A 27,280-nucleotide genomic window follows, 5' to 3' on the forward strand; every position below is an offset into this window, starting at 1 on the left:
TTACCAAAATTAGCCTAAGTTGCCATGTCTTCATCATCGGGCCAACCAGGCTTCAATCTGATAGGCTTCTTCAATAATTCCTTGAATCGGGCCAGTTCTCGTGGGCCAAATGATCCTCATCTGAGCAATAGACCTCTATTGGATGCATTTGGTACGATGGCCACGGGCTTTGAACTGCGGCCCGTGACATTCTCCCCCGCCCATTCTCGCAACGCCCTCGTTGCGACTTCTGAATGGCACTGACTTGATTCGTCTCGATCTCGTCTCGACGCCTTAGCCTTTCCCTTCCTTCGAGACTTTTGCCTTGGCTTACATTGCTTCTTAACTCAAACCGTCCTACTCGTCGCATTTACTCTGGTCAACTATGCCACATGAATCACTTCTTTTTCCTTGAAGTTTGATGCACCACCCACCTCTCCCATAGGTGGAAGCCTTGTCGATGACTCAGCCAACTCTGACGCTTCACTCAACTTGAGCCTCATTGGTCCCAGCTTCACTGTTTTCATCGCAACTTTCTCCACTAAGTTCGATGACAAACTCACCTTTTCCTTGGGTGGAAGCCCCTCCGACGACTCACCAAGCTCAGACGTTGCCTTTCTTTTGACTCCGGCTTGCTTTGGACAAGTCCGCAATTCATGCAGACCAGGGCACAAGAAGCACTTTACTCACTTCTTTTTGCTCCTCTTTGCCCTCTTGGCTTCGACTTTTCCCTTGCTCGAACCAAGCTTCTTGGGCTCCTTGTCTGCACCATCATTCCCCTCGATGACAGAATTCCTCAGACATTTTCGCAACCTATGTGGACCATGACACAAGAAGCACTCCACTGGCTTCTTCTCACTTTCGGCCTCCTTGGCTTCGAAACCCCTTGCGCTCGAACCAAGTACCAAGACCTTACCTACCGGCTTCTCCTTAAGCGTGGATTTCTTTGGACATTTCTTCAACATGTGTGGACCGTCGCAAAGAAAGTATTTTAGCTTGTCCCTTTTCTTTTTGGGTTTTTTCTTCCCAACTCGTGGTTTCCCATTACCACCATTGTCGCCGTTGCTCTTGCCATCAATTCTATCTTCTTTGCGATCCATTTTACATACACCCCTTCCATCGGACTTGGAAGACCCAAGCTTGTCTTTCACTAGACCAAGCTTTACCACGGACTCAACTACCGTCATGGCTTCCGACAGCTTTTGGACACCTCTTTGTTCCACCTCATATCTAACCCACGACTTCAATCCATTCTGAAAAGCAAGCAACGCTTCTCTTCCAGTCACTTCTGAAACTTGGAGCATGAGTTCCTTGAACTCTCAAACATACTCTCTTACTGTGCCCCGTTGCGATATACCTTGCAACTTTGCCCGAGCTTCTTCCTCGACAAATTCTGGGTAAAACTGTCCCTTCAACTCGTATTGAAACTCTTGCCACGTCCCAATCTCCCTTTGCCTTTTATCTGTGGTCCTGCCTCGCCACCATAAAAGTGCAATGTCAGTAAGAAACATTGAAGCAGTATTTACCTTAACCGAATCGTCCATGATGCCTTTGGCACGGAAGTAGTTTTCCATCCTCCACAAGAAATTGTCCACATCGCATGTAGACCTTGTCCCCACGAACTCTTTCGGCTTCGAGACATACTCGTTATCGAGTGTTGCATTTACCACTCCTTTCCCCACGGCTGCTCGGCACAAGGCCAGCTCTCCCTCGAGCTCCTCTATTCTTGTGCTCAAATCCCTTGTCGTAGTCATTGTTTCCTCCTTCAAAACCATCATCATGGCCTCAAGAGCATCGTTCCTCTCCGTCAGCTTCTTCCTTTGGGAATCTAGCAACTCTCGCACGTTATCCCTTTGGGAAGTGAGACACTTAGTAACAAAGTCCCTAGACTGCTCTCTCAAGTCATCAATACTTTCCCCAAGCGCATTGCCCGACTCTTTTGCATTCTCCATGGACTCCTCAAGTTTCCCCACGCGTTCCTCAACAGCCGACAACATCTCCCTCAAAGACTTCCTCGCCCACATTTGTTCAAAATCTTCTCTTGACATCCTAACAGTGCCTTCGAACCAACTCGAATATCACTTGGTTCAAAACCTGCTCGGATACTACTTGTCACGGGGCTAGACCTTTCGTCTAGCAAACCGTGCGGCCTTAGGCGATCCGTTTGCTCCTAACTCGCCTAAGTCAGCCTTTGCCCAAAAATGAGGATTCCTTAGAACTCCTCCAAGGCACCAATTTGTATAGCGGAAGCGATTGTGCCAAAATAAGCTACAAGAGAACAACAGAAAGTCAAAGAAAGAATGCACACAATGTAATACCCCCTACCCATATTCGTCGCCGAAATAGAGTATGAGGCATTACCAGATTTTACCGAAATTTTTTTTTCAAGATAGATTTATCATATTCATAATATAATTTCATCACATACCAAAACCAAAATTTGTTAGCCATACCAATGGCTAACCATACATTCATTTCACATTAACATCTAATTTACTAGCTTATACATGCTATTCATTTCAAAAATAAAGTTCCTTTATGTACCGAGATCTCGAGATTGATAGTGTGATGTGTCTCCGACCAAATCCGACCTCTGAGCTCTGAGCTCTTAACTCTACAAACAGGGGAAAAAGAAACAGGGTAAGCACTTTGTGCTTAGTAAGTTCATGCAACATGAATTATACTTACCATACTTATACATCCATCATTTAATAACACAAGCACACATCCAATTCACATAAACATATACCTATCACATACAAACTCAACCTCATACAAATTCATTACAAAGATAAATGATTGATGAGCTCATCAATTCCATGATTTCCATTTCCTTGTTATTTTCCATATTTATCCCGTTGAACTACTTGAAATTTCGATGGATATTGAGGGTACACCTAAGTGTACAAACCGGTCCGTCAATTCATATTCATGTGCGACATTTCCATTTCGAGAGCACACTCCATGAACATCATCCTTACAATGGGATTACGGTCGAGTTAAATCCTCAGTAATATAAACTCACGAGTATTGTCGGGATTACCGTCCAAAGCTAAATCCCGCAACGACAATTACTCTAATGAGCTTGGATCGAATTACCAGTCCAAAGCTAAATTGAGACCTAATTGGATTACCGTCCGGGCTAAATCCATTTTCCACATATTCTTTGGAGGGCTATATCAGATAGGATCACCCGTCGGGCTAGATCCTTTTACCGTCAATTCCTTTTCGAGATCCATCGAATTTTTCCTTTCATTCAACCGGGATTTATTTCCTCTTTCATCAAGAATATCAATACTTCATCAGTTATCATACAATAAACATCCAAATCATATTCACATCAATAACAAACATTTCAAGCATTTATGAATATAATTCAAGTTACACGAACTTACCTCGACACTTGTTCGTAACCAAAAATCTACTAATCCCGAACTTTTTCTTTTCCTCGATCTTGCTTCGTATTTGAATTTTCCGGATTTGGTGTAAAAATTATGAAAAACCAGCTTGAAGAAACCCTTAGGACGTTTTTTAGCTGATGAGAGTGCAGAAAAATAAAGAGAAATCTAGATAATTCCACTTTAGTCCTAACTTTTAAAGTAAATTTTGCAATATTCCAATTTTACCCTTAATTCTTCAATTCTCCTGATTTTTCTCAGCGTATGCCGCCAAAAATATCTCCTTTTGGGGTTATTTGCAATTTATATCCCTCTTCATTTCACAATTGAGCTATTTAATCCCTCTAGTAACTTTTACACCTTTTTCAATTTAGTCCTTTTCCCTTAATTGACTACTTAAACATTAAAATTTTCTAACGAAATTTTAATACCATATTACTAACACTTCATAAATATTTATAAAAATATTTTTGACTCGGTTTTCTGAGATCAAGTCTCGATATCTTATTTTACCTAATTTCTTCAATAATTTCTTTTTCTAACTAACCGCTTAATCAAGTAAAATTTTTCAATCGATATTTTCATACGATTTTTCCTATCATATCAATATTCATGCAAAAATATTAAAATAAATTTCTCTTTAAATTGGATTTGTGGTTACGAAATCACTATTCTGATAATTTTAAATTTGGGCCATTACAACTCTTCCCCCCTTTTAAGGATTTTCGTCCTCGAAAATCTTACCAGTAAAGAGATTCGGGTATTGTTTCCTCATTGCCTCATCCGGTTCCCATGTCGCTTCCTCTATCCCGTGCTTTTGCCATAATACTTTCACCAAATTTATCTTTTTATTTCTAAGCTCCTTTGTTTCCCGTGCCAATATCTTGACCGGTTCTTCGTTGTAAGTCATATCCAATTTGAATCTCCACTACATCGGAGAAATAACATGTGAAGGATCCGATCGATACCGTCAGTAGCATAGACACATGAAAAACATTATGAATTCTATCGAGTTCGGTGGTAACATAATCGATAAGCGATGGTCCAATTCTTTCTATGATTTTATATGGCCCGATAAATCTTAGACTCAATTTACCCTTTCTACCAAACCGGAGAACTTTCTTCCAAGGAGACACTTTTAAGAATACCTTATCACCCACGAAATTCAATCTCTTTTCGTTTAAGATCGAGATATGACTTGACGATCGAAGTCGCTTTTAGACTATCTCGAATCACCTTGACTTTTTCTTCTGTTTCTCGGATCAAATCCACCCCATGTATCTTCTTTTCACTGAGCTCTGCCCAATATAACGGTGTTCTACATTTTCTACCATACAAAGCTTCATACGGAGCCATTTTAATACTGGACTGATAACTATTATTATAAGCAAATTCAATCAAAGGTATATACTTCTCCCAATTACCTTCAAACTCTAATATACAACATCAGAGCATATCTTCTAGTACCTGAATTACACGCTCAGATTGGCCATCCATCGAGGATGAAATGCGATCTTGAAATACAACCGAGTACCCAAGGCTTCTTGCAATTTGTCCCGAAGCGAGATGTAAATCGGGGATCTCTATCTGATATAATGGAGATTGGCACTCTATGTAGCCTGACAATCTCAGATATATACAGTTCAGCCAATTTATCTAGAGAATAATCCATACGTACCGGGATAAAATGTGCTGATTTTGTTAATCGATCAACGATCACCCAAATGGCATCTTTCTTCTTCGGAGAAAATGGTAATCTGGACACAAAATCCATAGTAATTCTTTCCCATTTCCATTCTGGTATAGTAATTGGCTGTAACAATCCTGAAGGTACCTGATGTTCTGCTTTGACCTGTTGACATATCAGACATCTTGATACAAACTCAGAAATATCACGTTTCATACCTGGCCACCAGTACATTTTCTTCAAATCATTATACATTTTATTACCTCCCGGATGTACGGACATAATACCACTGTGTGCCTCGTGTAAAATCTTCTGTACAAGCTCTGAATTCTTTGGTACACATACTCTGCCTCTGAATAATAAACAACCATTAGTCCCAATCTGAAATTCTGAATCATCACCTGACTCACATTGCACCCGTTTAGCCTGTAGCTTCTCATCATTTTTCTGAGCTTCATATATTTGTTGTAGAAATGTCGATTTAACTCTCAACTCAGCTACAACTGAACCATCATCAACCAAAGATAATCGGGCATTCATAGCTCGTAAAGCAAACAGAGATTTTCGACTCAAAGCATCAGCTACAACATCAGCCTTACCCGGATGGTAATCAATAACCAAATCATAGTCTTTTATCAATTCAAGCCACCTGCGCTGTCTCAAATTCAAATCTTTCTGTGTCATCAAATATTTCAAACTTTTATGATCAGTATAAATATGACATTTTTCACCATACAAATAATGCCGCCATATTTTTAATGCAAATACAATAGCGACTAATTCAAGATCATGCCTTTGGGTAATTTCTTTCATGTGGCTTAAGTTGTCTCGAAGCATAGGCTATAACTTTACCTTCTTGCATCAAAACACAACCTAAACCATTTAATGATGCATCACTATAAATAATAAATTCTTTACCCGATTCAGGTTGTACCAACACAGGTGCTTTCGTCAACAAATCTTTCAATCGGTCGAAACTCTGCTGGCATTCATCAGTCCACTCGAATTTAACATCTTTCTGTAATAAACGGGTCATCGGAGAAGCTATCATAGAGAACCCCTGTACAAATCTCCGATAATAACCAGCTAAACCCAAGAAACTTCTAACTTCAGATACATTTTTCGGTGGACTCCAATTGACAATAGCTGAAATTTTACTCGGATCTACTCTGATGCCTTCTGCGGATACAATATGTCCAAGAAAACCCACTTCTCGAAGCCAAAATTCACATTTACTGAATTTAGCATATAACTACTTTTCTCGCAGAGTTTGCAACACAATTCTCAAATGTTCTGCATGCTTATTTTCATCTCGGGAATAGACCAGGATATCATCAATAAAAACTACCACAAACCTATCTAAGTACGGTCTGAATATCCGATTCATCAGGTCCATAAATACTGCAGGTGCATTAGTCAGCCCAAACGGCATAACCAAAAACTCGTAATGCCCATACCTGGTTCTAAAAGCTGTCTTCGGTACATCTGACTCCTTTACCCGTAACTGATAGTAGCCCGATCGGAGATCAATCTTTGAAAATACAGTGGCACCATTCAACTGGTCAAACAGATCATCAATCCGAGGCAATGGGTACTTATTCTTTATAGTGACTTTGTTGAGCTGTCGGTAATCAATACATAATCTTAAGGACCCGTCCTTCTTCTTCACAAATAGAACTGGAGCACCCCAAGGTGAATGACTCGGTCGAACAAAACCCCTATCAACAAGTTCTTGTAACTGTGTCTTTAACTCCTTTAATTCCGTAGAAGCCATACGATACGGAGCTATGGAAATTGGAGTAGTTCCCGGAGTCAGATCTATAGAAAATTCCACTTCTCTTTCTGGTGGCAGCCCTGGTAATTCCTCTGGAAATACATCAGAAAATTCACATACAACTGGCACTGCCTGTATCTTTGACTCGGATACCTTAGTGTCTAACACATATACCAAATAAGCATCACACCCTTTTCTGATACACCTCTGAGCTGTCATCACTGAAATCACATTAGATAATTCCTCTGTCTGTTCAGATTTAACCCGAAGTAATTCTCCATTCGAACACTTCAGAACAATATATTTCTGTTTACAATTTACTACTGCATCATGCTGAGTTAGCCAATCCATACCCAATATCACATCGAACTCATCAAAAGGAGTAACATCAAGTCGGTAGAAACAATAACCTCTTACCATCGGTGGATAATTTTACAAATTTTATCCACTAATACAGACCGCCCGGGGTTCGAGACTTTAACCACAAATTGATGAGGTTCAATAGATAAATTTTAACAAGTGCAAGTTTAACACATATATATGAATGCGTAGAACCGGGATCAATCAATGCAGTTATATCAATTATCAAGTAAAGAAAATGTACCAGCAATAACATCATGTCTTTGAGGCCTCTTCTCTAGCACGAATGGCATATGTCCTAGCAGTGCTCGTGCCTCGGGCACACTGCAGTATCTTCGTAGTTCCTCGACTACCACCGACATTACCAAATGGTCGAGGTGGTCTACCCTCGGCCGGATTACTCGGCCTCGATGTCATTCAACTTCTTTTTCACCTTTTTCTGGACAATCTCTGAGGAAATGATCGAAAGAACCACATCGGTAACAAGCCCCGCTCTTTGATCGGCATTCACCAAAATGAAGTTTGTTAAAGTACTGACATCTCGGCTTAGGGGTGCCAACACTGCCAACACTGGTCACTGATGGAGTGGAAGGTCTTCGATTAGTGCGTTGAAAACCTCGCTCTCTACCCGAATACCCAGTGGCTGAGGTAGAACGATCCTGGTATTTCTTTAATTTCTTTGAAGCAGAAAACTGAGATTTTTCCATTGATCTTTTACTGAAAACCCGAGCTTCTCTTTCAGCTTGTTTCTTTTCTTTGCTCAATTCTTCTGCTTTATAAGCTTGCTCTGCCAATATAGCAAACTCTCGAATTTCAAGAATTCCGATCAGTAGCTTAATTTCTTCAGTCAACCCTTCTTCAAATCATTTGCACATTTCAGCCTCTGACTGTACCCATTCCCGAGCATATTTACTCAATCGAACAAATTCTCTTTCATACTCAGATACCGATCTGTTGCCCTGTTTCAGCTCAAAAAATTCTTTTCTCTTCTGATCAAGGAACTCTGGCTGATATATTTCTTTTTAAATTCGTTCTGAAAGAACTCCCATGTAATTTCTTCTTTTGGAACAACTGAAACTTTAGTATTCCACCAATGATAAGCTGTGTCCTTTAGCAGTGAGACGGTACATTTCAGATATTCCTCTGGTGTGCAAGATAATTCCTCCAAAACCCGAATAGTATTCTCTAACCAAACCTCAGCCCGTTCGGGATCATTATTATGCTTCTGACTCTAAATTCTTACGCCCTATATTTTCGATTTTATCAACTGGAGCTTTCCTTTTCGATAGATTGAAGACTGCACCTGTGGAATCTCAGGAACCAGTGGAGGAGGAGGAGGAGCTTGAGCTTGCTGCACTACAGGGTTAGTTCTTATATACTGAGCAAACCATTCATTCATTCATCATTTGATAGAAGGCCATTTTAGCCTCTTCACTTTGGTCCCTTGTCTCGGACCCTCTACTACTAGTAGCTTCAGCTTCTCTTTGTTCTGAAGTCGGAGTATGACTCCCGGTTTCCTCGGGTTGAGCTCGGTCGGCAGACATTTACTATAAGAAAATCACATTTTAAATGGTCAGGAGATATCACACTATCAATAATAATTTAAATGGCATGTATAGCTAATCTCATATTTGCTACGTCGGTCCGAGAACCGGCTAAACCGTAGCTCTGATACCAACAAATGTAATACCCCCTACCCATATTCGTCGCCGAAATAGAGTATGAGGCATTACCAGATTTTACCGAAATTTTTTTTTTCAAGATAGATTTATCATATTCATAAGATAATTTCATCACATACCAAAACCAAAATTTGTTAGCCATACCAATGGCTAACCATACATTCATTTCACATTAACATCTAATTTACTAGCTTATACATGCCACTGATTTCAAAAATAAAGTTCCTTTATGTACCGAGATCTCGAGATTGATAGTGTGATGTGTCTCCGACCAAATCCGACCTCTGAGCTCTTAACTCTACAAACAGGGGGAAAAGAAACAGGGTAAGCACTTTGTGCTTAGTAAGTTCATGCAACAGGAATTATACTTACCATACTTATACATCCATCATTTAATAACACAAGCACACATCCAATTCACATAAACATATATCTATAACATACAAACTCAACCTCATACAAATTCATTACAAAGATAAATGATTGATGAGCTCATCAATTCCATGATTTCCATTTCCTTGTTATTTTTCCATATTTATCCCGTTGAACTACTTGGAATTTTGATGGATATTTAGGGGTACACCTAAGTGTACAAATCCGGTCCGTCAATTCATATTCATGTCGACATTTCCATTTCAGAGAGCACACTCCATGAACCTCATCCTTACAATGGATTACCGGTCGAGCTAAATCACTGTAATATAAACTCACGAGTATTGTCGGGATTACCGGTCAAAGCTAAATCCCTGCAACGACAATTACTCTAATGAGCTTGGATCCGAATTACAGTCCAGGCTAAATTGAGACCTAATTCGGATTACCGTCCGGGCTAAATCCATTTTCCACATATTCTTGGGAGGGCTATATCAGATAGGATCACCCGTTCGGGCTAGATCCTTTTACCGTCAATTCTTTTTAGAGATCCATCAATTTTCCTTTCATTCAACCGGATTTATTTCCTTTTTCATCAAGAATATCAATACTTCATCGGTTATCATACAATAAACATCCAAATCATATTCACATCAATAACAAACATTTCAAGCATTTATGAATATAATTCAAGTTACACGAACTTACCTCGACACTTGTTCGTAACCAAAATCTACTAATCCCGAACTTTTCTTTTCCTCGATCTTGCTTCGTATTTGAATTTTCGGATTTGGTGTAAAATTATGAAAACCAGCTTGAAGAAACCCTTAGGACGTTTTTTAGCTGATGAGAGTGCAGAAAATAAAGAGAAATCTAGATAATTCCACTTTAGTCCTAACTTTTAAAGCAAATTTTGCAATATTCCAATTTTACCCTTAATTCTTCAATTCTCTGATTTTTTCTCAGTATGCGCTTAAAATATCTCCTTTTAGGGTTATTTGCAATTTATATCCCTCTTCATTTCACAATTGAGCTATTTAATCCTCTAGTAACTTTTACACCTTTTCAATTTAGTCCTTTTCCTTAATTGACTACCTAAACATTAAAATTTTCTAACGAAATTTTATTACCATATTACTAACACTTCATAAATATTTATAAAAATATTTTTGACTCGGTTTTATGAGATCGAAGTCTCGATATCTTATTTTTACCTAATTTCTTCAATAATTTCTTTTTCTAACTAACCGCTTAATCAGTAAAATTTTTCAATCGATATTTTCATACGATTTTTCCTATCATATCAATATTCATGCAAAAATATTAAAATAAATTTCTCTTTAAATTGGATTTGTGGTTACGAAACCATTATTCCGATAATTTTGAATTTGGGCCATTACACACAAAGTGTTTGAGTAAATGCTCAAGAATTCTATTACTCTTAATAATTCAAGTTACAATGGATGAATACAAATGAGGGGGAGGCTCTCTATTTATAATTGAGCTCCTCCAAAACCGACGGTCAAGATACATTTACATCGACGGACGAGATTTACTATATCCATTGATTTTAGGGATTTACAAGATTTGCCATATCAAATCTAATCTAATCTTTACAAGATATGATTCTCTCTATCTTTTAAGATTAGTTACCAAAATTAGCCTAAGTTGCCATGTCTTCATCATCGGGCCAACCAGGCTTCAATCTGACAGGCTTCTCCAATAATTCCTTGAATTGGGCCAGTTCTCGTGGGCCAAAAGATCCCCATCTGAGTAATAGACCTACATTGGATGCATTTGGTGTGATGGTCACGGGCTTTGAATTGCGGCCTGTGACACGCACGCCTACACCCTAGCCCGCACATCATTTCCTTCACTCACGCATTTCGCACAATAGCTCACTTGCACACCCTGGTGCGGTCACCTCATGAACCCTATTGTAAATTTACGCCCAGTGCAACTGCATATGCTATGCATAATCAAGCGCCCTAACACCCATGTTGCTTCCTCTCTTGCATGTCATTTCTACCCCAACCCACACGCTTAACGTCTACCCATATGCTCCCAATGCATCTTTTGCTAGCTCCTACTTTATTCCCCCACACATCCCTCGCCCCAGCACTCCCCAATGCCTAGATCCCTTACGCCAAACCCACAACACCCCCAATGTCCCATGGTCACATGCCTTCACTTGTATTTTTTTCTTTTTCATTTTCAGTTTTATTTCATTTTGTTTGTTATTATATTTCTTTTTGCTTTTGTGTCATAGTACCACCACACTTGATAGAACGAGTTTCGAATGCATCAAAAGGAGTAGAGGATAGGTTTACTTCGACCTACACTTTCAAAGCTTAAATAAAGAAGTTTCCTAATTCTTTACTTACTTTTGGGACATTGAGGACAATGTTCGATTCAAGTGTGGAGGAGCCAGTTAATTTGCATGACTTTTAGTTTTTTATTTAATTTTTTGAATGTTTTGTTAGCATTTTTTTAGTTTTTGCATAGTAGTTTGCATGAAATCCTAACTTATTAAGATGTTGAAATATTTTTATGTCTTTGACAATTGTGAATTTGTCATAGTGAATATTTTCAAAACCTGCATGTTAACTTGATATAGAGTGTGTATAACTTTAATTTATACCATTAGGATGTTTTTAGAAAAAAAATTAAATGCTTAATTGTGTATATTTATAAATACTTTGAGCTTCACTTTTATCTTATGATTGTTTAAGGGTATTGGCGGAATAAGTTATTTCGAAAAAGGAATTTGGTACTCTATGCTTAGTCAAATCCAAAGGTAACTAAGTGCTTAGTGTGTGAGTCTAATCTTTCCTTATCGTTATATTTGACCCTAATCCTTAAAGTTACAAGCGACCTTCAAGCATGTTAAAACTTGATTGTGTTCTCTTGATTATTCTAATACTTCTTATTCATTAGACATTATTAGAATGAATGATTGCACTTGAGCACGAAGGTCTGTTGTTTCTAATTCTTCTTAATTGTATGAATTGTTGTTGTTGCTATATTTTGCTTAGCATACAAGATATCATATTTATCTACGAAAGTATGTTTACACGTTCCATTGGTATATAATGATATTTTCAAGTTTCGATTTGGGTTAAGTATTTCCTAGGGTTGCATTTGCATTTACATTTGCATTTGCATTAGTATTTTATGTTTGAGGACAATCATGGTTTAATTGTGGGGGAATTTGATAAGTGCATAAATTCTAATTTATTTGTGATGTTTCTCCTCTTAAGTTATGCTATTTAAGTTCTTAATTATATTATTTAGACTTATATTTTATTTATCATAGATTTAGGTAAATAATTGGAGGGAAAGGAGCTTAAAGATTATTTTTGATAAGTTTTTACGGATTGGACTTTCAACACAGCGCTACTTCAGTAATATGGCCATAACTTGAGACACAAAACTCCATTTTGGGATCATAATATATGTCAACAACTGTAGCATTAAAATTATCTTTGCATTGATGATCAAACTCGTGAATCAAAATCAAAATTTTTACCTTCAATTAGATCTTCATCATATTGGTTTTTCTTAAATTCAAATTTTGATCTTCCTTTCGATAGTTTTAATTATAATTTTATTTTTTAATTTCAACCCCCTTTTGTTTTTATTTTATTTGTTTTTACTAAAGATATAGAATTATTACCTTTCTTTTTAGATTCGACCTTGTTTACTGCTATACCAAATATTTATATTTTTGTAGGTCTCGACAATCGTACAAAATAACTTCAACCATACGATGCATATATAACTCCCTCTAATAGAGGTGACTTTGACAATACAACACTCAACTCTCGCACTTTTTTAAAATTAAGGTATTCTCTATCCATTTTACGGTCTATAAAATCTAATGCTTTTGATGTTTGTGATTATCTCTCCCAATGATATCTTCTTCAAAATTCAAACCCAAATCTTCCGTAAAAAATTACCATAGCATGAAAATTCCCAATTTTTTTTTATTGGTGATTATGTTGACATCATTTGAAGCCATCATGCACCAACATGTGATATCATTTTAATCGAAATTCATGTAATTTTATATCACGTATGGATTTAGTATAAATGAATCCTCATGTTGATTGAAGCTATACCAATGCTTTTCAATGACTATTTATGGTAATATTTTATATTAGTATTTTAAAGATTAATCATATTCTAATACTTTCCCCAGAAATTTAGAATGTGACAACCAGTATTACATATTGTTGGTGCATCCCAATCAGTTTTAATATATTAGATTTATGCCTTTTTGAGAATACATCAAAAATAGGGTTTATGAGAGCTGTGATCTTCAACATTTTAATATGCATGATTTAGAAAAGGTTGTGTTTGTTAGGTTGCAGAGGAGCAGCAATAATGTCATCTTTTCTTTGCAATATTTTGTGTTATATATTGGATGAATGAATTGAAGGGTTGATTGATCCTAAAAGAACCAACAAGCAGCAGACAAATCTGATTCAAAAGATCTCGTCAGAACAGGTAAAAAAGGACATCATTTATCTACCACTTTAAACCTCAATCCATTTCCTTTTTCCTTTTTAACTTTAGGTAAAAAAGTGAAAGTAAAAACTATATACTTTAATTTGATTTAGTAGGAAATGAGGTAATCCCATTTTTTAACTTTGGCCAAATGCAAATATTACATGTTTGGCCCCTCCAAACTTAAAAACTTAATTTTCTTCTCTATCATTAAAATCAAACATGATGAAAGCAAATAACTTTCCTTTTCCTTTATTTCCAATCTTTCCCACCAAACATAAATTTAATTTTAAACCCCACATTGAATGGCATTAGTTGGAGCACTCTCTTAACTAGAAATTAATCTGTTTGCTTCAAAATAAATAAACATTTATATCTTGACATGAATTAAACTAACTTATCCAAGAAAAATGTTTAGAAATCTCAAATGTTGGTGATATATTGAAAGATGATGAAACTACATGAAAAGTAGTGAGAAAGTTTGTCAAACAAAAGTTTGTATTTGAGATTATATATGAAATTCTTTTAGCATGTAAAAAGTTGGGATATATTTATATTTTATTGTAATCCACCCTTGATGATCAAGTCCTTTTATTGACCAACAAAAGTAGGTCATTACTAGGTTTTTGAACCCAAAAAATTAAAAAAAGAAGAAGAAGATATATGTTTGGACCAACCCATTAGAAATTTCTTCCCACCCTTTGGTAAAGCAACAGTTGGTTTCTGTTAATCAGGCCCCACAAATACCCAGATTTAATGAAATTTGATCTCTTTCTTGGTGGCTTTTCTTAATGGATTTAAGGTCGTATATTTAGTGAAATGGGACCCCATATTTGCTACCCCTTTTTAAAACCAACTGAAAACTGAAATGCTAGCTACCTACACATTTTAAATTAATGGCTGAAACAAGCAAGCTCCACCCTTTAATTTATACCTAAATTGTATTAAATGAAAGGGTATGGGGACTCACTTTTAAAAAAAAATAAAATTAAATGGAGTAGAGCCTTTTTCTAGGAATTTAACCTTAAGTTATCTATCTAATAAAAGAAACTTAGATGCTTGGGGATTTGCTTTTGGATAAAGAAAAAGATTGCACCAAGATTTTGGGCTCATTTTTTCCCCTTATTGCATGATATTGACAATCTCCCAAAATAATATTTGTCAAAATGTGCACCAAACTTTGTTTATTATTGTAATCTTTCTTCTTTGATACAAAACTAATTAATTATGATGGTGATTTCATCAGATGGTCCATGTGTTCCCATACCCTTTTACCCCACATGTTCTAGCAACACGTGGCAGACAACCAATGGGGACCCACCTAGATACGGATGCCAAGTGTCAGCTTGATATTTAAAGAATTTGAATAAAAATAGAGTTTGATTAGAATTTAAATATTCAAAATTCAAACTTGACCTGCTCGACTTTTTTCAAGTTTATCTTATAATTTTTTTCCTTTTTTATGCATTATGTGGATAAAATATTGAGTAAATTGGTTACTCTAACAACAATCAAAACAATATAATTCTTATCAATTTCAAAAGCGAGCAATTAAGAATAATAAATTATGACAATTAATGTTTTCCGCCAATTATATATAAATTTCTTTTGATATAGTAACAAATTAAGTTCTTAAAATTTAAAAAATGTAAACATTTGTTATCATATCAATCAAAATTATATACAATTAAGGAAAAATTAATTGTCCTCAATATTCACTTTTAAATTTGACATAGATTAAATTACTCGAATTTTTAAAGGGTTAAATTTGAGAGATACTAGAAAGATTTTTTTGCCTATAATGTAATCTATCATATAAAAATTAAATAAATTATACTATAAAGTAAATAGTTAAAAATGTATTAAGTTATTTATATTTAAAATAAAAACATATATAATGATAGAAAAATGTGTAAATAATTACTATATATTAAATGAAATGTTTTATAAAAATTAAATAAAAATAAAAATATGAATGAATTTAAACAAGCATTAACTAATTATTTACAAATAAATTTAAATAAAACTGAAACTTATATTAGCAATTAATAAAAAGTTGTCATACGCTATCAATTTTTTTGTAATTTTTGAGTTATATTTTTACAAATAAAAATAAAAATAATTTTTAATTGAAAACTTCGTATATTTGATAATTAAATTAAAGTTGTAAATAAAAAATAAAAAAAGTCCCGTAATTTAAATTGAGATGAAATTCCTTAAAAAGTGGTAAAAGAAATTATGCAAGGCATTGGAAGAAAAGGGTTGATTTTAGGACAGTACCAAAAAGTGGGCCCATGAAAGAGATCGTATTTTTAAAGGGTCCCACATCGAAGATTTCATACTAACTTAAGTATTTGTTTAGCGGGACCCTTCTATTTATTTCATCTTCCCTTTACCCTTTAGACATTCTTTCTTCCTTTCTTGTGGTCCCTTTTTCCCTTTTATTTTCATTTCCATTTACAATGTTCCAATTTTCAAATCTTTTATTATTATGTTTCTCTTGTTTATGCAAATAAACAAAAGGCTCTACCTTGCCATACTTTTAGCTCAATTGATGTAGATATTGTTATCAATGTAGGAGGATGTGAGTTCGAGCGTGCTGAAGCACATCATCGTCCTATTTATGGGTTGGAAAGGAATTATGGGTCATTTTTAGTATTATATCAAATTATGTCGACAACTTTTCTCTTAATATTTAATAATTACAATAAAAAATTTTGAATGGGATTTTTCTTTTTGTTAATTAGCTAAGCAGTGGCATATATGGCAAAGTTTATTTAATTTTTTTATTATTATTGAAAAAGGTTATTGTGGTTATCATTTCACCAGAAAGGTTAATCTTGTAGAGGATTAAGCCAAAGGTTGCTTTATCTTGCAATTTTGAACTCGATTATTGAACCTCAAGATTCACAATTATTGTCAAAACTTGGTTTAAATTGCCAATTTAGGCCAATAATTTGTTGGTCCCTCGTGGGCTCTTTAACCAAGTTTAGGACTTTTGACAATGAAAGAATACCTAAAGATTTTAGGTTCTACTCTCTTTTTTGTTGTTGATGGTTATCATATTTGACCTTAATACTTTATACAAAATTCAATATGATATCTTCTTTTAAAGCATGTATTATCATTTTGTTTTCATGATCAAATTCATGAGATTAACACCCTTAATTAATGTAGTGATGTGATGGCACGTGGCAAATAGAATAATAATAATATAATTATTATGGCACTTCATCATTCAACATCTCATTAAGATGTTCATGTGGCATAGATATTTGGTGCCACCCATTAATCATTTAAAAAGAAGTGACAAGGAAAATGTTTTAAAACATAAAATTTTGTAAAGAATGGAAAAATACATTTTCTCTAAAAATGAAATAAAAGAAGGGTGCAAAAGGAAATCAATATTTTCCATGGATAATTACTAGTATTAGTAATACATTTGTTGCCAACCTATGTGATATTTGGAGTTAAAGTCATAGATAAATCATAATTATTTTAAGGGATTAAAATGTATAAATTTCAAAGAGATTAAAAATATATTTACCAATTGTTCTGATGACATCATTTGAGTGGTATAAATCTTTAGAATTTATTTCATTTATTCTAAATAGTTTTTTAACACACAAATTATTAAAATATATTAATAAAAAATTATAAAATCGTCTACTTTTATTTGTAAAAATTAATACCAAAACCTAAATCTTAATTATCCACCTTTGTTAAAATAAATATATATATATATATATAGATTGTAAGAGAAAGGAGGAAAAAGAAATGATGGGTCACAATCTCACAATCTGTTGGTTGGAACAAATTGATCCCACCAAGTCTCAAGCATGCAAAGCAACATTGATATGACATTGATTTAATATATATTTTATATTACAAAACCCTAACCAAAAAGACCAAAGACAGTAATATTTAAACCTCTTAATTAAACCTAATAGCAGTTTTATTAGTTAACCCTTCTTTATTTTGAAAAAAGAAAATCAAAGCCATCAAAATCAAAAACCTTGCTTACACTATGATGACTAAATGGCAACAAAATCTGGCTCTGGATTTTCAATCAAACAAAATCCAAAGCAAATAAAAGAAAAGAGAAAAAGAAGAGAAAAAGACAGAGAGAAAAGAAAGAGATAAGTGGTTGTACCAGCACATGTTGTAGAGAATCTAGTGAGAGATCACAATTTTTTTCTTTTCCCTTTATAATCTAATTGCTCCCTAAATTATTACTCAATTCTTACGTAGATACTTAAAAGATTTGTTTTACCAGAAGTGGTACTAAAATAGACATGTTCATGGGTAAAGTTTGGGAGGGTTTAGAAAAAAAATATATTAGACCTCTTCAAAATATGGGTTGTCTTCAAACTTGATCTTCAACTCGACCCTTGTACACCTATATGCTTTTTTTTTTACAATATTAGGGTTAAGGATGGGGTCACATGGTTTGAAATTTCAAAACTATAATTTTATCGAGTTTAACAAAAAAGAATGTGTCAGTGTCTGCCTACCCATGTCATGGATCTTTTTGTTAAATTTTTTAGATAAATTGAGACAAAATGATAGTTTAAGTATTAATTCAAACAAAAAAAATATATATTAAGTACCTAGGAAAGAATCAAGGAATATTTTAGGGACGAATTTGCAAATAAAGCATTTCCTCTTCTTTTTTTTTTTCTCATAGCTTGAAATTTCACTCTTTGGTCTTTTCCTTTCCTTTCCTTTCTTTTCTCTTTTCTTTTCTATTTGCTGCAAAATACAGTTGCCCCTTCTCACCTACTTCATAAAAACCTATGGGAAACACCCTTTTTTTCCCTTCTCTCTCTCTCACACACTCTCTTCATTCATGCTCCATCAAAAGCGTATCAATTCTCTTTCCTTTCCTTCTTTCTTTCTCTTCATAGCAGTTAGGTGTATAAAAAGGCCTGCAAGGACACCCACCATAGAAACAAAACAGTCCAACAAACTAAACAGGTTTCTTATCTATGGAGTTGATGAAATCATCAGACAATATTATTCAAGACAGAACCCAACAGCAGCATAAACAAGAACCAGAAATGCAGGCGCAGGAGGGACAACAAGAACAAGGACATCATTTTCATGTATTGGCAGTTGATGACAGTGTTATAGACAGGAAGTTATTGGAGAAACTCCTCAAAGTATCTTCATACCAAGGTGAGTACATAGTATAATATGTATGTAACCAGTGTTTGGTTCTGAAGGATTGCTGATTGTTTCTATATGGATATGTAATTGCAGTGACCTGTGTAGACTCTGGGGATAAAGCTTTGGAATATCTTGGTCTGTTGAATAACCTGGATTCTGACTCAACAGCTTCTTCTTCTTCCTCCTCCTCATCTTCTTCTAACTCATCTTCTTGTTCCCAATCTTCGCAACGAGAGGTATGTTCTTCAATATTATACTATAAGCAATATTCAATCGATTAATTTGGTTTGATGATAAAAGATTTTGTGTTTGTATATAACAATGACCTTTCATTCACCTTATTCAAAACGTAAGCTTTCAACGATAAGGTTTTGCTTGGATGGGTGGGCACCAAAAAAAAAAAATTAAAAATATATACATAAATTTTGAAATAAGAGAATTTTTTTTCTATATGCTAGGGTGAAAAAGATCATTTAAAAAAAAAAACTTTTCTCTTATCAAACTCTTTTCTTTTAAGAATCTTTTCACTTTATCAGACACACTATTGGTTATGGTACATTGAAATTCTACTCTCTTTCTTCTTAGAAACCAATTTGCATTGAAGGACTTATATATTTATATTTTATTTACACATTTACATGTTTAGGAATATGAATGGAAAAGGAAAAATAAACTCTAACCATTATAGCTTTTATAATGTGCATTTACATGAAATTAAGTCCCTTATTTATGTTATTTTTCACCCCCTGGAATTTTTGAGTTTACATGATTACTACTAACATTTCTTTTCTGATCAAATGTAGGGACTTAAAGTCAACTTAATCATGACAGACTTTTGTATGCCCGGAATGAGCGGCTATGATTTACTCAAACGTCTTAAGGTCAACCAATCCTTCTTAAACTCTTTGGATTTAATTTATAATGTATATCAATTATATGAATTCTTAGGATCAATTCTTGGATCATTAAGTGTGGATTTGGATGGGCAGTGTGTGTGAGGTTAGATACTGTAACGATATTATAGCTGTGAGAAAAACAAAAACACTAAACGCACCACCCCGCACAACCAAAGGGTTACTAAACCAAGAAATCTAATTCAAGAAAGAAGAAAAATACTATTGCCTCACATGCATTGAAACCTATCCAACTATCCACTCATCTTCACTACTATTACTATTTATTTTTATTAAACAACTTTTTTAAAAATATTTTAATTGAATTATTTTTCATAGAATGATATTATTAAGGCATTGTTTATGGACACAAATAGAATATTATTAATATCATTTAAATTTTTTATGTTTAATAACAATATACTAATAATACGTATTTTATAAATATAAGCTTAATTAGTATTATATATATATGAAACAATATTTTCATTTATTTTGAATGTTGAAAAATAATACTTAATTAAAAACTATTTTTATATTGTTGAATGAAGAGCAAAATTGGGAGAAATTTGTAGGTTTTATAAATGTTTGAAGGGCCATATATGATTTTAACAAATAATTCCCATTTGGTTGGAGTACTGAAGTTTAGTAGATCAGCAACCATTAATTATATTTTCAAATATTATAATAGTTTCATTGGATTTTGCTTACATCCGCAGGGATCTTCATGGAAAGATGTACCAGTCGTGGTCATGTCATCAGAGAATGTTCCTTCTAGAATTAGCATGTACATTTTATTTATTTATTTATTTATATAAATTCATTATTTAAAATAATTAATTGATATTAATTAAAACGGCAAATGGTAGCAGGTGCCTGGAAGGAGGAGCTGAAGAATTCATGTTAAAGCCTCTTCAATTATCAGACCTAGAGAAAATTGAAGCTTACCTTCTCAAATCCCTTCATCTTTCTTGCACAAACATTGACAAAGATGATGATGACAACAACGCCGACCACAATAGTGATAATAACAATGACAAGGTCGTCAACAACGATAGCAACATCGACAAAGGTAATAATAGTACGAGTATGAACAATAATTTTAGCAAAAGAAAGGCGTTATCTTCCGAAGATACAGAGAGCCGGCGACCTAAAATAAAAGGTTTAGCGGTTGCGATATGAAAAAGGGTATAAATTAATTTAGAGTTTAAGATGAGTGACACTCCATTTTCTTATACTTGGGGTTTTGTGCATTTACTTGGTTATTGCTAATATCAAAATTAAGAGGCTTTACTTTTAAGGCATTCTTTTTAGTTACATTTATCAATAGGACTTGAATCCAACTCAAATACCTAAAATTTCTGAGACTTTGATGGGAAAGCTCCCTTCTCCACACTCGAGTTCTAATGTTTCCACGATTCTTTCCGGCTACTTAGTAAGAATCAACATTCTCATTGTTAGAAGATCACATGACTTAGAGAAGCAACTAAGTAAATGCGAACAGAGAAACAAAGAAAATGAAAATTGAGTATAGTTTGATTCTTGATAACCAACTCATCTGATTACAACTCTTTGCATAATGCATATTTATACACCAATTGTAACTAATGATAACATAAAGAGTAATTGAATTAACTGACATTAACTAATTGAATGTAATCGAATTCAACAGTTTTGACTTTATAGTCTAATATTCTCCTAGTTTTCTCCTTCCTAAAGAGAGAAAATACAACAAGATCCTAGCTAGCGAACACCCAACTAATACCTTAACATCTAAAAACACCCTAAAGTGAGTAGTTTGGTTAAAATATCAACCACTTGATCTTCTTAAGGAACAAAACTAACTTCAAGTTGACAAAGTGAATATCCAACTCAACATGCTTAATTCGAGCATGATGAGTGGGATTAGCTGCCGTGGAAACTACACAAGTGTTGTCACACCAAACAAGTGACTTGCCATTAGTCGGAATATGTAATTCCTTCAAAGACTACATTAGCAAGACACCTATACTCTGCCTCTAAAGTGGACCTGGAAACTAAATTTTGCTTTTTAGATCTCCAAGCCATAAGATTGCCTCCCAAATAGATGCAAAAACCTGATGTATACCTGCAATCTTCCACACAGGCTACCCAACCTGCATCAGCATAACAAATTAACTAAGACTTGGTCCCTTTATAGAAGACCCTATAGTCCAATGTGCCACATAAGTACCTCAGAATTCTTTTGATTGCCTTCCAAATAGTATCAAAATGTGAGCTCATGTATTGGCTCACCTTATTCACACTGCATGCAATATCTAGTCTAGTAAGGCAAACATATTGCAAGGCTCCCATAATATTTCTATTATTGATGACAACTTTCAACAAAATGTTTCCCTAAAGGAATTAACTTAGGGGAGCTAACCATAGGTGTAGGAATAGATTGAGCTTCCAACTTAAAGGCCTTAGTCAACAACTCTGTGATATACTTTCTTTGACTCAAGAAAACACCTACTGGCAGATGTTGAACTTCCACTCCGAGGAAAAAATTAAATTGCCCTAAATCTTTCAATGAGAACTCTTGATGAAGCTTCTAAGTGAAAAGAACAAGAACAATATCTGAGTCTACAGTCACAATTATATCATCCACATACACCATTACAAAAAGTTTTGACTGAGTTGTAACCTTGATAAACAAATATGGATAAGCAATAGATGCTTGAAATTGAAGTTTTGAAATAAGAAACCATTTTAGTCTGTTAAACTAGGCCTTAGGCGCTTGCTTAAAATCATATAAAGATTTCTAAGGCTTACAGCAAGTTCCTAACCAAAAGGACCTTCAACTTTGTAGAGTATGCCTCGCATTTTTTGGTCGAAACAAAGTTGACGTCCTAACAAGGAAGAGGTGTCGTCTCAATGACATGACCACCGACATCTCGACAAGAAGAGACGCCTCGTCCCAATGACGTGATGAAGGGTGTCCTAATGAGGGAACAACCACATCACGACGAGGCAACGTGTTATGCAATTTTTTTAGTTTTCTTCTTCCAGTCAAATTCTGATTATTTTTTCCAATCAAACTCTAATTAGTGTAGGTTATTTTAATATTATTTGACCTATGAATTTAACCTATAAATAGACCAATTTTCACCCTAGAACATAACCCATAACACATTTAGATATTAGCTTTTACAAGCTTTCACAGAATTTTGTGTTTACATTTTGAGAGTTATTATTTTCGGGTTTCAAGGTTTAGTTTTATCTCCACCTCTTGTGCTTTATTTTATTATAGTGAAATCTCCTTTTGCACGTGGTTTTTTATCCTTTTCGGAGGAATTTTTTCACTAAAATATTTGTGTTTGATCTTTTTAATTTCTTCATTATTTTACTTATTCGTTGCTCAATCGGGTTTATCCCCAAAAAACTTCAAACCCTAGAGGCTACACCATATAAAGTGCTTCAGTCAATATACTATTGAGAAATGAATTATTGGCATCTACTTGCCCAAGTGACCAACCATTTATGATTGCAACAATCAATACTGTTTGAATTGTTGTCGCTCGTACCATAGGACTAAAATTTTCATAGAAATCATAGCCCACCTGTTGTGAGCATCCCTTTGCAACCAGTCGAGCCTTATACCTAGAAATTGACCCATTTAAATGTCTTTAAACTACCACTTAAACCTCATTACTTTCTTGGCTAATGGTAAAACTTCTAAAGACCAAGTCTCATTTTTAGTCAAAGCCTCAAGTTCTTAATGCACAACTTCTCATCAGATTGGGTGTTGCATAGCTTTATGAATATCAGTTAGTCCAACCTCTAAAAGATTAGATGACTCAACAATATATGCCTTAGGTTTAAAGATGCCACTTTTACTTCTGGTAATCATGGAATAGGAGTTAAAGGTAGTGAGTGATGGTATTGGTAAGGATGAGGACAGAGGAATAACTTCAGCTAAGATAGAAGAATGAATAGTAGTATTAGTTGAGGAGAAGAAAAGGGCATCAGGGGTAGCTAAAGTAGGTAAAGGAAGACTTGATAATGATGATGATGATGATGTAATAGGAGAGGTTAAGAAAGAAGTGGACAAAGAGTGGGTGAAGCTAAGGAAGAAGAGTGAGATGTCAGGCTGGGTGTGACTACAAGAAAAGACATAAGGAACTAAACAAGCTTTCTAATAGAAACTGATTTGACATGTTTGATGAATGAGATAGGATAGGGTTGGGTGAACAAAATGGTATAAGGGAACACAGTTTCATTAAATCGGATATGCCTAAAGATATAAACTTGACCACTAATATCAAGACACTTATAACATTTATGAGAGGGAGAGTAGCTAAGAAACAACATGGAAAATATCTAAATTATAGTTTATGAGAGTTATAGGGTCTAAGGTGGGGATAAGACAAACAACCAAAGGTTAGTAGAAAACATAATTAGGTTTAACATGAAAAAGTTCCTCATAAAGAAATGTACTTGTAAAAACCTTAGTAGGTAACTTGTCTATAAGGAAAATGACACTAGTGAAGGCATCATTCCAAAACCTAAAAGGCATAATTGCTTTGCCAAGAGAGGAAAATCAATTTCCACAATTTGCCTATGTCTCCTTCCTACAAAACCATTCTACTGTAATGAACGTGGACTGTAACACCTCTAACCTGTATTCGACGCTGTAACAGGGTTATGGAGCTTTACCGGACTTATAACTCATACAATCATACAATTCATGTTCATTTCTTATTGTAAACAAAAGTCATTCAAATTCAATCATATAGTTCCTAATACGAGCCCTTATATAGACATTAAAAGTGATTCAGGACTAAACCGAGTACTTAATGAATTTTTAGAAAAATATAGAAAATTTTTTAAAGTGCAGGGGACACATACCCGTGTCTCAGGCCGTGTGGGCATTCAAAATGGGATTACATGGTCGTGTCCCAGCCCGTGTCTGACCCCGTGTAACTCACTGACTTGGGTCACACGACCAATGACACGCCCGTGTGCCAGGTCGTCTACCCTTCGAAATGACCTCACACGCCCGTGTGTTAGGCCGTGTGCTAGGTTGTGTGAAAATTGGAGAGTATATTGGCTTGTGCCACACGGCCAAGCCACACGCCTATGTGCTAGGCCGTGTGAAGCTATTGACTTGATTTCTATAGAAGTATCAGGGGACACACGGCTGAGACACACGCCCGTGTCTTTGCCAGTGTGGACAAAAATAGGCCATTTTTCAAGCCATATTCCTTACCCACATTGATACCAACCTATACACATCAATTTGTATAGAACCAAGGCATAATTAGGCACTTAAAACCAACCAATATCAAGTTTATAACATGTACTTTCACACATACAACATGATATCCATAAACATATTCAAATGATAACTTTAAAACATACCAAATATACTTCCAAAGTATACCTAAATGGTCAACCTCACCTATGAGATCTAGTGCCTAAATTAAACATGCATACCACATTTTAACTTCAACCATTTGGTACCCTAATACCAATTCAGAAACAATGCATTACATGAAAACCATACATCATATACAATAAGGCCATTTACATATTTACATAACAAAATATACCAAATTCAAGCCAAATCAAATGGCTAAATACACAATAAAACATAAAGGCTACCATTAGCCAAAATGACTTATACATGCCATTTAACCCAAAATATAAAGTCATAAGTACCAAAATAACATTTGATAGTGTGATGCAATCTCCGATAACTTCCAATCCAAGCAAGCTACCGAAACACTATAAGACACAGAAAAATAAACAGAGTAAGCAGTTAAGCTTAGTAATTTTGTGTGATACGAAATTAGACTTACCATTTGACTACCATTTAAGTAAGCAACTCAAAGCAAGGCACAATTCAATTTGGCCAAAGTCTATCATACAATCCATAATCATATTAGTCATATATTCACATAAAACCAAGAATCATATATGAATTCATCAATTAATTGAATTCCATGTACTTGTAACATCTAAGCCATATAAACATATATCAAATATCAACAATTTCCATGTAAATATATGTACTTATTCATATCGAACTTGTATAATCTCATAATAACAATATGCCTGTTGAAACACTTAGAATATCGTTAGATACGCGGGTGGTGCACACGAGGTGTACTAAACTGTAATCCGTTAACTCTTGTACATGTATGCTCCTACGAGCGATAATCGGTAAACTCTTCCGAACTGAATATCGATAAGCTCATACGAGCTGAATATCGGTAAGCTCTCACGAGCTACAAATTGATAAGATCATACTAGCTGCGGTGAGTCTGCAACAAATGCAGGACCTCAACCAAAACGGTAACCCTAATGACATGTCATTTGGATCCTACGAATTCCTAAGGTTTAAACAGGGCTCGGTATTCTTCGTACGTCGTCAATTATGCTCTCGATAATTATACATAATAATTAAATCATTCACATACATATATTTCCATTTAAAGAATATAAATACTCAATTTAATTACACAAACTTACCTCAAACTTGTATGACGGAAAATGATCGTTTATTCGATAACTTTGTCCTTTCCTCGATCTAATTCTGTTTGTTGCTTTTCTTGATTTATATAATCAAGTTTAACTACTTTAATCACAATTCTATTCAATTCAATCCAAAATTCATGCTTTGGAAAAATTAATATTTTTGCCCCTATACTTTTAACTTTTTACAATTTAGTCCCTAGGCTCGTAAAATGAAATTTATGAAATTCCATCCCTATATAAGCCTAGTTGAATTTCATATGTGCATATAGAAGCTCATACATTTCACAATTTCATATATTTAACACATAATTTTCATATTTCTCAATTTAATCCCTATTTGACAATTTCACTAAAAATCACTTAACAAAAGTTGTTTATTTAGCAATAAGGATTCATATTCTTCAATTAAGCTTCAAGAACAACTAGAATGCTCACATGGAAAAACCCTAGACTTTCAATCATATTGCAAATTAGTCCCCTATTTAGCTAGCTTAAGCTATAACGATCTCGAAAACATAAAAATCATTAAAAATAGACCAAAAGTTCACTTATATGCAATGGATTTAGCCTAGCTAAATTTCAAGCTTCAAAACTGCCCTTTTCTTTGTGTTTTTTGGTTGAAGAAGAAATAAATAGGAAAATATGATAGCTAGCTTTTGTTTTGTTTATTTTTATCATTTAATTGCCTAATTACCATATTACATTTACCTAACTTTCAAAATTACTCAATTACCAAGTCATGCACATCCACTAACTCATTTAATGGCTTAATTACCACATAAGAACTTCTACTTTAAGGTTCTATAGCTACTTAACACCTTTAGCTAATAGAACACAACTTTTGCACTTTACGTGATTTAGTTCGTTTTCATAAATTAAGCATACAAACGGTAAAATTTCTTAACAAAATTTGTATACTATCATATAATCATGCTGTAGACCTTAAAATAATATTA

At 34.5% G+C, this 27,280-nt stretch overlaps 2 protein-coding genes across 2 annotated transcripts; one reads left to right on the forward strand and one right to left on the reverse strand.

Annotated features, from left to right (window-relative positions):
- Positions 1 to 7,611: 7,611 nt before the first annotated feature.
- On the reverse strand, positions 7,612 to 8,742 carry LOC128041669 (uncharacterized). The gene is made up of 2 exons (XM_052631953.1): positions 8,634 to 8,742; positions 7,612 to 7,985 (listed from the first exon to the last, which is right to left on the reverse strand). The coding sequence occupies exons 1-2, from the start codon at positions 8,740 to 8,742 to the stop codon at positions 7,612 to 7,614; spliced, it is 483 nt and encodes a 160-aa protein (XP_052487913.1).
- A 9,753-nt stretch (positions 8,743 to 18,495) lies between these two features.
- Positions 18,496 to 21,123, forward strand: LOC105772727 (two-component response regulator ORR9). Its single transcript, XM_012594145.2, has 5 exons — positions 18,496 to 18,939; positions 19,024 to 19,166; positions 19,734 to 19,811; positions 20,543 to 20,610; positions 20,696 to 21,123. The coding sequence occupies exons 1-5, from the start codon at positions 18,750 to 18,752 to the stop codon at positions 21,003 to 21,005; spliced, it is 789 nt and encodes a 262-aa protein (XP_012449599.1). The 5' UTR covers positions 18,496 to 18,749; the 3' UTR covers positions 21,006 to 21,123.
- Positions 21,124 to 27,280: the final 6,157 nt, after the last annotated feature.

Source organism: Gossypium raimondii, chromosome 6 (genome assembly GCF_025698545.1).
Source record: "Gossypium raimondii isolate GPD5lz chromosome 6, ASM2569854v1, whole genome shotgun sequence".
NCBI lineage: Eukaryota > Viridiplantae > Streptophyta > Magnoliopsida > Malvales > Malvaceae > Gossypium > Gossypium raimondii.